A 13,192-nucleotide genomic window follows, 5' to 3' on the forward strand; every position below is an offset into this window, starting at 1 on the left:
CATGACCTTGATGTTTTCTGTTGACCTGCAGATCACTCACCATCTTCCTCCCCGTGCAGTCCTTGACATTTGCTTGCATCTCCTTAATGATAATTTGTGGCAAAACGTGCGCAAATAAAAATGCACATTTCCTTTTAGGTGCAGTCGTAAAACCGCAAAGAGTCCAGATTTGATGCTTTCGGGACTCGCGTCACGATGGAGGCGCTGACCAAAACCTGCCTGTGTCTGGTTATAATGAATGCCACCCTGGGCCCCAGCAGGTCCTCCACTGCTGCATGGGTCCAGGGATAATTTGAATTGGAGCATGTGCCATTGCAATCTGCCCATCCCTCCCCCACCACCACCACACACACACACACACACACAGACACACACCCCGCCACCTCCTCCTCAATCCCTGCCAACTGCCGCACTGGTGTTCACAAACACTGCTGCCCATCTGCGGGGCAAAACACTGGCCAGGGCCCCAGTTACTCTTTTGCCTGCAATTAAAATGATGCTCAATTAAAAAAAAAAAAAAAAGTAGGCAAATGTCACAAAATTAAGACATTCTTCTCCCTGCTTCAAAGCTCACAGTGTGTTTAACTCAAACCTGTAAATCTTGTAGACTGGTAAGCAGAAATGGAGCAGCAAACACACAGCACAGAATCGTAAAAATGTAAATCAGATGTACAGTTTTCCATGTCTGCTTTCTTGCCTTTTGCTTTCATAAAGCAAGGCAAAAGTTAACCAGCAAAAAGTGGGGGGAAAAAGTATGTTTGGTAGTTTCCTTATTGTGGCAGGCATTCTCATTACTTAATCATGGCTCCCTCTTTTTGTGTTTGTGTTTTGCCATCTGTCATCTTGAGAAGCAAATGAACCAGCTGCCATGGAGTGTGATCTTGCCCAATCAGAAATGTGGTCCTTTTCAAAGCGCATCTGTGTGAAACCTTTAAAAAAAATGCTGATTGAAAAAAAAAAGTGTCTCAAAGTTGTTAATAACATTTTGGCTGGAGAATATTTTCACCTAGATGGCCCCAATTAGCATAAATGCATAAACGATGCCTCATTATGAAAGCGGGGCTGCGTGTGCGGGGAGTGTAAATACTGGATTCCTTCTGATGTGCTCAAAGAAAATAAAACGACAATATGATGTAACAGGTTGTGCGAGGGGAACCGAAAAAAGAAAAGAAAAAAAATCTCAATCACACTTCTTTGTAGAACAGATAAGTGCTGAATTATTTTCCACAAAACACTCGAGACACTGCCCGACACTTCTGCTGGCCCTCAGTGAATAGGACAGGAGGAGGGTGGCAGGGAGGGGGTGGTGGTGGTTGGAAAGGGCCTCCCTCTGATCCCCTTCTCCAACCCCCAGCGACAGCACAGCTGGGTACGAAGGATCAGCCTAATTTTCAGGTCCCTCTAATGACTCCAGCGAAGAGCGACCGCTAATCCCTTAAACTGAGAAAAATGATCTCCTGCAGCCCTGCAGTGCAGCTCCAGACCACAAGAGTCCAGTTAGGACCCAATAAGCATGATGAGGGGTAGGGTGGAGCAGCAGCTGAGCAGAGCCAGGACACCAGGCCCGTAATGGAGGGTGCTGAGCCATCCAAAAGTGATTAGCATGAGAGTGTGTGCCTCTGGCTGATTAAATAATGAGGAAATTCACAAACTCTGTGGGTTATAACATTGTTTTCATATCCTCTTTCTTTTTTGTATCTCCTAAAATAAACATCACCTCTGGGTTAAACAGCTCTTAGATGTCAAAATTCTCCAGGAGTCTCATGGTGGGATCAGTTGATTTATTTCAATAGTACCAAAAAAAACATGTTTCACTTTTATCTCATTATCTATTAAGATTGTCAGTACCCAATCCCTGATTGCTGCAGCACGGCAGCTAAATATTAAAGGAATACTCTGAAGTGGAAATGTGGTATTGTTTCTATTTTACAGCTCCCCCCCCAAAACAGATTACGCTGACAACTTTGTACCTTACAGCTTTGCGCTTATAGTTTTCACTGCTAATTACACCACTTCAGTGTCACTATCGTCTCTTCAGAGTGCACAAGCTCCAGTTAAATAAGCGTAATTAGCGATTTACAGGCAAAGCAGTTATTGTTTGAAAAGTAATAAATATTACGATAATTAGTAAAACTGAGAAGTGGCTTCTGTGGCAGGAATGGCTTGAGAAGTTTCTGTAAATATATCTTTATTTTTTTGGCTGTGATTCAGGGTCTATGAAGAAGTCACCAGAACCCGGAGAAACCTTTCAAACCACTCTTTCGGGATAATGCACTTCTCTGCTACTGATCAGCTTATTATTAGCTTTTATCAAGTTTCCTATAAATCACTAAAATACAAAACCCCCAGCTACGAGGAGGAGCTATTGGGACATAGTGTTTGCTCTGTAGTGGGGAAAAAATATGGATCAATGTTAGTGAAGTTTGGCAGATTATGTTGATTTGTTTCTTGAGATGTGCTTACACATTTGACACTTTCCCACAGCCTTCTCAGGCTTGCAGGTATTCAGTTTTTTTACATCCAATAGACAGATTTTAGCGGAATAAGCCTTTAAACATACACATATTTTTCCAGTATTTGACTTATATTAAAACATCAGAGCTGCTATTTTTCCTTTTTTTAACAGTTTGATAAAATAGTCAAGCTGAGGTAATTAGTCCCACGCAGTCTGTCACTGTGAATAGAAAATAAGTATACGTAAAATCCCGAAACATACAAATACAAGTATTTCTGTGGAAAAGACACGTGCGCAGCATTTTCGGGTGCATCAGTGATAATCTGGCTTCTCCGGGAAGGTGCATCCGACCCGCCTGATGATGACATTGGCCGCGTAGTGTCCGGCCCGGATGCACTCCTCCAACGCGTGCTCTTGGACCAACGCCGAGAGGAATCCTGGGTAGACAGAAGAGCAGAGGTCAACCTGTAGCCATCAATCACTTCCGAGAATAGTTTGGGGGAGCAGTTAGGGTTAAAATGAGCAAAGTACTAATTGCTTCTAGAAAAAGGGACTGCTTCTTCCTCAACAGGACATAAATGTTGGCTGTTTTATATGGCGCTATGATCAGAGTGGGGAAAAAAACAGCAGGGTAAAAGTCACACTCATATAATCTGGAGATTTTACTACATTGCATAGTTGGCCAGTACCAAAGGTTAATTGGATTGTACACAGATATGAAGATATGCACTTAATAATGCCATACCTCCAACAAAGGCATCTCCGGCTCCGTTAGTGTCCACAATATCATTCTGGTCTATGTCCAAAACAGGGAACATAGTCACCCTATCACCTACAGAGGGGACACAAGAAGACTCGGTAATTAAAGTTCAACTTCAGCGTTATTCTCTCTCTTTGTGTCTCAAGTTGTAGGCTATTATTTCTCGCACTTCGTGGGGTCATTGCACACTGTAGGGCTTTCTTAAAATAAAAAATAATTGGCTATTTTATTTTAGCACTTCTGCACGGGGGTTTTTCCTCTAATTATTAAGTACACAGCTAAAGATTATGTGCAGTTAATCGTTTTTGCTTTCGCAGGACTAGTAAATCTTCACTCTGAATCATTGTTGTCAACAAAGGTGAATATCGCAAGGTGAATATTTGCTAACACTTTTTAAAATCCATGAACTACCCAAGGAGTAAATCTGAAAACAGGAACGGCAAACAGGAGACGTGAATAATAAATGTGGCTTCTGGTCAAGCCTGGATGAACACGTTGCCGTTCGTTTTGGATGATTAGAGTAACTTCGGTTGATCTGTGACCAAATATCTAAAAAGCCAAACAACAAGCCAAGACGGAAACAGCGCTCAGTGCTGTCGGGTTCAGGTTACATTATTTACAACCACTGGTAGATTTTGTCTGCAGTGAGTGACTCATTCAGCCTCGGATAAACACTTTCAAAAACACAGACAGCAGGTGAGCGTAATACAACATACCGAAGAAATAAATAACGGAGACGTCACAGTCTATGTGAGCGTTGGAACAAAACTGTTTTTTAAACCTTGTTGTTCTCCACTGTGGGACCAGGAAGAAACTAAAGCTCTTTGCAATGGATGCCAGTCCTCATCAAACCAGCCAATCGCTGTAACTGTTTAGTGGACGGGGAAGCTGGGCTCAGCTGTGACTCACCAATTGCCCTTTTAGACCATTTAACAATTTAAGTGAGTTTCCAACCCATGACACCAAAGACAAAGATTAAAAAAAGACTCAGTAAAGGCAAGATAAGATCAAATCAGTGATAGAGTTTCATCAAACAGGACGCTGGTGCCAATTTTTATGCACACGGCTTCACAGGTTTCCTCAAAGTTCGGTTTTGAATCAATAATTGTTCCAAGATAAGACTGAACACATTACCCCGTCTGACCCTTAATGGACTTGACCTCGTGTGCATGAGTGCGTTTTCTGAAATCAACGATCACGTCTTTTGTCTTGGATGAGTTTAATTGAGGAGAGGAGACTCATCACACCATTTAACAAAATCATCAAGGACCGGGCCGGGACCCGTCTCATTATTCTGGAGAAACTAACAATAACAGAGTCATTTACACGCGTTGTAATGGTTCAGTTTTCATACCTGCTGTGATACATATTTGTGTACAGGAAAATAATAACTGTCCTCAGTCTGCGTGCTCTGTTCTTTGCTGTCTGCTGTCACCTGTTGCTACCTGCTGCTACAAGTCTCTCTTCCTGTACCTGCAAGTGCGCCTTATTGAGGCTTTATTGTGCCAGAGTGATTTCAATATTTTATGTAATGTGATTTTAATGTCTCTGCTGCTGCTCAGCATGTTTTAATTAGTGACAAATAACACAGCACAGTGTTGTCTTTAGGGTTGTGCAGTGTGATAACATATATCTGGTGATGAAATCAAAACCTCTGTTGTTTATTTTTTGACCTTGCAGCAGTATTTTCCGTCATTTTAATGCAATTTTGCAATCTTACAACACGCGGATGCAGGTGAGAACATGAATACCAGCATGAAAGGAGTTGCTAACGCTGTAGCGCGGATGTCATTTGCTCTTGCATGACCCAGTAAGCTGTCCTGTGTAAATTATGCCGCACACCGTCCTCCACAAGGGGCTCAAACAGCACAAATCTCTCCCGTTGCTTATGCAAGAACCATGTGATGCAGTATGGCGAGAGTTTACGGACTGTCAGGTGCTCAAAATAAATCCCAGAGTTAAACTGTTTAAACTTGACAATACAATGTTTGGGTTTTGTATTTTACATAGCAATATTTTATGTAATCATTTGCTTATATACAGTAAAGTAACAACCTTAGAATGTGGACATCATATAAACTTTAATAAACAGAATTTACTGTGTGATATATATCATTATCCGCATATGAGATTCTGGTCATATCCCAGAGGGAATACTTAATCCGCATGAAACGCTTACCTCCTGGATATTATGGCTAAAATAATTCTCAATTACAATTTACTTATTGTGTTTTGTCTCCATTCTGGCAAATGACAACTGTAAAAAAAGTTTCTAACTCTAACTATGCAAAAGCACAAACACCAGGTGTTATATTAATTACCATGTTATCACAGGGGTAATCCATTTTATTGCTTGCAGGTCTCATATATTGTGCTTCTTTGCCTTGTGCTTTAAATTGAAAAGGAACTATAATAGTATCTTGTAAAATGCTCTTCATTATGTCATTTTACGACTGCTTTACATGCTCAGAAATAATTAATAATCACAAAAACACTTTCTGTGGGTGGACAATAAACTGGACTGGTCATGCAACACAGAGCACCTGTATAAAAAAGCCCAAAGCCGACTGTACTTCCTCAGGAGGCTGAGGTCTTTTAACATCTGCAGGAAGCTCCTGAGGATGTTTTACCAGTCAGTGGTTGCTGGAGTACTTTTCTATGCTGTGGTGTGCTGGGGGAGCAGCACAGCAAAGAGGGACTCATCCAGGCTGGAGAAACTGATCAGGAAGGCTGGCTCTGTGGTCGGCATGAAGCTGGACACTCTGGTGACAGTGGCAGAGAAAAGGACATTAAAGAAACTGATGGACATTATGGACAATGCTGGGCATCCTCTGCACACGGCCATAAACAACCAGAAGAGTCTGTTCAGTGACAGGTTGCTTCTCCCCAAGACAAGAACTAACAGACTTAAAAACTCCTTTGTCCCACACGCCATCAGACTGTTTAACTCCTCTCTGGAGGGGAGAGGGAGGGGAAACAGGAGGACAAAGGAGGGGGGAACAACTAAGCTGTAGTGCCTCTGCACCTCACTGTACAATACCTTGTGCAATACTTTTTGTAAATAGTCAACAGTGCAATAGACTCAATACTTGAAATGTGCAATTCACTTGTATTTTTATTTTTTATTCCTATTTATTCTATTTATCCCCTTTGTATATTTTATTTATATTTGTCTCTGTATTTATATATGTGTGTGTGTGTGTGTGTGTATATATATATATATATATATAACAGTTCTGTAACTGTAACTTTGGTCGTTGCTGTGCTTTTTTTGGAAGTCGAATTTCCCAGAGGAACCCACCCGAGGGATTAATAAAGTTCTATCTTATCTTATCTTAATAGCCAAGTAATAAAAAGTTAGCAAAATTCAGTGCAGGTACACGGTTGCATGCAGCAAATCATATTCATAAGCTACAATCAGTAAACATTTGGCTTTAAGTATTATATATATAAGAAAACTATGAGAACTGTTCTATTAGGTTCATTAGCAAATTAAATAATTAAGTATTATCTTAGCGTGGATGACAAGGTAAATATGATGTTAGATTAATGGACAAATTTGCAACATCCCTCATCCAAGAGCAGCAGATCCTCCAACGCTCTAATAAATTAAAAACAATCATAGAGCAGTTGTGGCTGTGACTCATTTTAGTTCAGAACAGAATCCATTAAATGAGGCTCTCTTTATTATCTTCAGTGAATTATATTGCTTCAATTATCAGTAGCATATGCACTTCAAAGAGACTTCCAGTTTAAAGGAGAGGAAGAAGGGAAAAAAAGAAACAAAATTCTACCAGATGACAAAGTCTCGAGGTGTAGAGTGACATTAAATCAGCAACTTATGTCAGAACAATCTAAACCACACACACAATCTTCAAACAATCCAAGGGCTCTGGTGCCGACGTGAACCTTCAAAAAGGTGCAGGAGACAAAAGACTGACATGTGGATAAAAGGAGCAAAAGGAGTCTGACAGACCTCTTATTGAGAAAAAGAGGTTGGGAGTTTAAAGAGAACACGAGGAAAAAAAACTACAAAAAAAAACTTGTTTAATGAGGCTCCCTGCTAATCCAACAAGAGCTTATGGAATATCTGCACTGCAGATGAGACTTTGCACATTATAATATTTTTGAATACCTTTCTTTTCTCATCCTAAAGGGCAAAAGATACACAACCTGGAGCTGAGCACATGCTCAACACCCGATGTAAAGAAATTACTGCACTACGCTAGCTGAAAGACACATGTGGTCAGGTTGTGCTTGAAAAAGACATCTTTCAAGAGCAGCTTGGGAGCGTGTCACAGGTCAGGAGCTGAAGACGTATCAGATTAAGAGTTATTGTGTTTTCCTAACAACACAATCTCTTTGTAAAAGGAACCAGCCGATTGTCACTTTGATAACAAATTAAAATAATACAACAATCCTTTCAGGATCAGCTAATTACTAGCGTAACGACTTTGCTTAATTAAAGCCACAGATGAAGCTCGAGCATCCTCCTCCCTGTTCAAATGATTAACTGCACATAAATGTGCTAATAATAAATTACAGTTTGTCATCTACTCTACGCTTAAGAATCTGAAGTTGTTAGATGTGGTCGCCTTTAAGGGATGCACTTTGCGGATATAAATTCGGGCACGTTAAAATGTGAAGCCGCTGCACTTGTTCTGCATGAAACTGGTGTTCATTAGACGACAAAAAATGCCTCTTAACAGGGAATATGTGGGTGTAAATATGTCTACGGGAGTTAAATATTGAAGCAGCAGAAGGAGGAGTCAGGTCTCATTAGGAAAACAGATCAAAAACGAGGTAACGTCTCAGAAGAAGTGGCGCTCATCTCTGTGATAACACCACCCAAAGGTGACAGAATTCATTAAAAAGGGCTCGGATCTATTAGACCTACTGCTGTTAGATGGGTCTTTTTTTTATTCCGTGTCTTACTGGCTCCTTGTTTGTCTCAATATCAATTTTATCCATCATGTAACGGGGCGATCGTGGCTCAAGAGTTAGGAGTTTGCCTTGTAATCGGAAGGTTGCCGGTTCGAGCCCCGGCTCCGACAGTCTTGGTCGTTGTGTCCTTGGGCAAGACACTTCACCCGTTGCCTCTAACCTGTCACATTTCCTGAATGTTCCTTTTAAATTGGCGCACTTCTTTCTGTAAACCAAACAGAAAGAAGTGAAACAGAAACCTCTGGTGGTCAGAGGGCCCGGTGGCGCCAGTGTCCGGCAGCCTCGCCTCTGTCAGTGCGCCCCAGGGTGGCTGCGGCTACAATGTAGCTTGCCATCACCAGTGTGTGAATGTGTGTGTCAATGGGTGGATGACTGGATATGTAAAGCGCTTTGGGGTCCTTAGGGACTATTAAAAGCGCTATATAAATACAGGCCATTTAGTTAAATACATATCTGCATAAAAATAAGTAAATATCTGTAGGCAGGGTTTCCATTTGTCTTTAGTATTTGGTTGCACGCAGGTGAGCAGATGATTCACTGAAATGCAGTTGTAAAGATTTGGTTTTTCATTAGATCTTTCGTAAACGCTGATTGGCAGGTGGAACAGGAAATTTGGACCGCTTTGGACTAGATATCCGCTGGCTACAGGAAGCCCTGAAAAATTCCCCCCAGTCATGCCACAAAATCATAATCAATATCAATCAAGAGTCATCAGCCCTGAATGTAAATAACACCCTCATTTGACCAAAATCCAATTTTCCAAACATCTGCGGTTTGCAAGATGAAACAGTCAAATGCAGCCTCAGAAGGCTGTCAACTAACATCCTTGCAAAGTCGGGATTATGCGTTCTGAGTCCGCAAGTCTGCTCAGGTCCCAATGACATAAACTTCGTCATCAGGCTGCAAGAGTGAAGGTCAGCGCAGATGTCCACATGCCTGTCTGTTATTTGTGACCGTGCAGCCTCGTCTGCCGCAGATTTACATTACAATCCATCAACTATGCATCTGCTCCAGGCAGTGGACTTCAAAGAAGTCGAACAGGAATAACTGCTCGGCTATTCATGCCCATGTTTTTAATATAATTGAGGGCAAATGCTGGAAGGTGGGTGTTCCTGATACTTGGCTGATCACGCTTTACTGGAGCGAGCTAGCCAAGCTAGTTGCCTCTCAGTAACTTTGTCCATATACAGCAGGCTGATTAATCACTGCAATGATCACATTCTCCTACATTTTTAACTGCCATGTCTGGATTTGTGCTTAAAGCAATTTCATCCACTAACATTAGAGGAGTTGAATAAATGTTATTTGTTTGGCTGATGCCTGCTCTGGTAAAGCAATAGAACCATCATTCAGTGACATCACCCTCCGTCCTGGGTCTTGACTCTGGGTTTTAAGCATTCTGTTTAATTCTTAGTTCTCTTATTACTTTGATTTATCTTATATTTTGCTATTTAGTCTTAAGTTTTTAGCTTAGTTCCAGCTTGTATTTCATTAGTTTCATCCTCAGTGTCTCCCTTCATCTCTTTGTCCTGTGTTAAGTTCACTTGTGTTCAGTCCCTCTACTCATTTCACATTTTACTTTTGTTTACTTTAATTCCTTTCAACTAACTGTTTCGTTTCTGAAACACATCCATGTAAATCTTGTAAAAAAAAAAGATATAAAAAACATTTGTGTTACTATCCATATATTGTTTTTCTGTCATCTTTTTCATCTCACGCTCTCTCTCTGTGGTTCCTCCCTGATGCTGATTGGCTGCAGAGGCTCACCTGGAGGTGGAGGAGGAGGAGCATGGCTTCTCTCTTACATCAGCACCAGTCTGTCTCCTCAGTTACTTTTAGCAGTTTTGTTTATTATCAGGCATAAGCTGAAAGTTTGCAGTTATAAACAGTCTAGTTTTAATTAGTTAAGTTCTATTATCAGTAATATTAGGTTAGAAGCGAATATGTTTAGTTTAAGGCCCTCTTCCTATTTGTTTCAAGAAATATCAAGTCTTATTTATGTTAGTAAGTAATTATTATGAAAAGCTCTACAACCAACAGCAAAGTGGTAGCATGTAATATTCCACTTACTGGAACATATTTGGGGGTTTGTCCGGGCTTAATTTTTACCCAAACCTCAAAAACAATAATCTCTGATCGTTCTAGGGATTGCTCAACAAAATAGTGTAACTTTCTGTTCTATCTTTTAGTCTTTTTAAATCTGATGCATTTGTAATGATAAAAAGTAATGATCATAAAACATTGTGACTGCTCAGCTCAGTGTTGGCAGCACAGTGCTTTCAATGCCATTTCCAGATCCAAGAAAGCACATAAGACATCCTACATTTAAAGCCTTTATTCATGGGCAAAGTTTTTATACTCCTGCTAGGCCAGAGTTCATATAACCTCAGCGATGCAAATTATCGAATCTGACTGACATATTACCTCGAGTTACACTCCAAGAATTCTCCAGCCGTCTGCAGCAAAGATCTCACTGGCAAAAATCAGCCATGAAAATCACAATAAATAATAAAAAAAGAAAAGATCCTGCCAAAATACTCTGTTGTTTCTGGCTTGTCGAACATCTGAACTCATTTCACAGTAATGAGGTCGGCAACATTATTTCCAATCAGCATAACTCAGCTATACTTATTTTTAAACACTACCATATTCCCGTTCCTAGAATTGAGTCTGACAAAAATGAGTGAAGCAGCAGATTGGCGGTGAATACGTGGGAGTTGTAGTATGGCTGTGCTTTGACAGGTAACCTGCACCAGAGAGGAGAAAAAAATGAGGAAAAAAAACCTCAAAGGAATTCAAATACTTCCTTCCAGTAAGTTATAATTGTGTGCTTTTGTTAATTCACTCTTCATAATTCCCTCATTACAACTCTTGAATGGTGGTGATTAAACTTAAGAAATTCTTTCAACAGGGGTCTCTTTGAAATGAGTATCAATTAAGTCCTTTATTATCGGCTATTCTTTCTAACAATTACAATTCACTGCACAACAGTGACTGAAAAAGGCTTTCCTTTAAAATAAGTGACTATACGTGCAAATAAGACGACCTCCGTATAAGATGAAAATGAGCATATGGAGCTTTTTCTTTTCTTTCTTTTTGACTCTGAGATTATTACATGCTATACTTGGTGATGTTCCAAACCTCAATAATGTTGCTTTGACAAGTTGATCAAATAGCTGGCAGGTCATTAAAATTAACTTTGATTCTGTGGCACTTTATCATCTACACAAGTAAAACAATTAATACATCATTTTAAATCCTGAGGTACCCGGCGACTGGGAATTACACATGAATATTCAGCTAGAATTCATGAGCTAAAGTGCTCGACAGAGTGAAACATCTTTATGCGAGAAACTTCCCTGAGAATACCATTTCCTCTTCTGGAATGATTCCTGTTGCGTTTCAGCCAAAAAAATTCGGAGCCTAGAGAGGAAAACAACATTCTTGGCAAATGTGACAGGTTAGAAGCAAGTTGACATTCAATCTGTTTCCCCGTCATAACCAGCATCTTTGTTCACAACTGAGTTAAGGAAGAAGAAGAAGAGAAAAAAAAAGAAAAGAAGGACATATGCCTGTAATTACTGTAACCGCAGGCAAAAGATCATCGCCAACCAATATCCTTTCAGGGAGTCATGAAAGAAAACACTTCAATGTGAGACGCCAAGGAAAAAGAGAGGAGGTCTTTCTCATAGCGCAGGCGGTTAATTGATTTTGCCTATTATGAAGTAAGCAACATAAATATCCTCCTCTTTAAACCGACTACTGAGACGTGCTCAAGCAGGGCTTCAAATAATGCTACGACGTTTAATTTGGGGCACTTCTTTAACAAACTACTGCAAAAAACGATGTTATTTGGAGGTGTGTGTGAGTGTGTGCATGTGTTGTAGTCAATATTGTTTCTCCATCTGATGCAATTACCATGTATAGAGGAGTTTTTTTGAAATTTGCCTGCCTTGCCCCCCCGAGAGCCCTAAAACTCGCAGAGGAGCCGAGTCAGGCTTTATCAAGTCCTTATCAGCGATTAGAGCAGCAACCCCTGCTGAATGATCATTTATTAGATCTCCTCACCGTTTAAGGTTCAGGGCACAATGATCTTAATTACTGCTATAATGGGTGTATAAGCAAAAGCCCAGTGTAGTTCCGCAGTGTCAGTGGCAGCTAAATAAAGGGCCATTTCCCCTGCTCCCAGCTCTTAAAAGGCACGTTTGAAGCGGTGGTGTGATGAAAGGCTCCAAATGAAGGGCAGGGGGGGAGAAAAAAAAGAACAATAACAAATTGACATCTCTTTTTTGGAGAATTATACCACGGGGGAAGGCATTCTCCCATCCTTAATCACTATAAAATGGTTTAACATGACATGCAGAGGCTGGCAAATGATCAAATCCTGACAGGAGGACAAATTGCAAACAAAATGAGAGATCAAGTTTATTAGAGCGCCGCCTCTGGGAAATGAAAATCTTTAATTCTCTTTTTACATTGACATTTATTTGGCTGGCGTGAACAGTGATGTTCACACACAGACACACCACTACGGATGCACCTACTACTGTAACTGCTCCACTGCAATGATAGCACAGTCAATGACATTTATCATGTTTGCCTTTGTAGCTGACACCTGAAACACATTGTCTTTCATCCAGCCGGCATTCATCATGTATTTTATATAAAGTTCACGGGGGCGCACAGCTGTGTGTTCATGCAGGAGCAATGAGGGAACCAGGCAGGAATTATCCATCACTTCCAGCACAATGGATGGATTCGTGTTGGGTTTTAAATGTCGGGACTCTCTTTAAAGAGTTCCTTTTAAATTCTCATGAAAGGAAAATTCACTTCAAGGAATTTGACTTTGATAATGAAAATTCAAATGAGCCTTTTCGATTAAAATATATGCTTTTAATTAAGCCCGTGCAGTAACGCTGTATTATCGCTTATTAAGTGGAATCATTTTGGGGTAATACTGACACATCATACTGTTAATTTATGAAGTTGTGTGATTAAATTAACAAGAAGAAAATGTTTGAATCTTTGTTGTG

General features: G+C 40.4%; 1 protein-coding gene across 5 annotated transcripts in view; it reads right to left on the bottom strand.

Moving 5' to 3' along the window:
- Positions 1–1,766: 1,766 nt before the first annotated feature.
- The window catches only part of LOC309713405 (adenosine kinase-like), a 127,229-nt gene continuing 115,803 nt past the window's right edge, over positions 1,767–13,192 (bottom strand). For 3 of the 5 annotated variants that reach the window (XM_082545023.1, XM_082545025.1, XM_082545024.1), the window contains 2 exons: positions 3,201–3,287; positions 1,767–2,892 (listed from right to left, as the gene is read on the bottom strand). In XM_082545023.1, the coding sequence (XP_082401149.1) occupies positions 2,768–2,892; positions 3,201–3,287 (212 nt within the window). In that variant the 3' untranslated portion in view covers positions 1,767–2,767. Of the gene's footprint in view, positions 2,893–3,200; positions 3,288–10,975; positions 11,583–13,192 lie in introns of those variants that run through there. The other 2 variants (XM_082545026.1, XM_082545027.1) reach the window with 2 other exon arrangements.

Source organism: Aulonocara stuartgranti, assembly GCF_965226115.1.
Source record: "Aulonocara stuartgranti genome assembly, chromosome: 8".
Lineage (NCBI taxonomy): Eukaryota > Metazoa > Chordata > Actinopteri > Cichliformes > Cichlidae > Aulonocara > Aulonocara stuartgranti.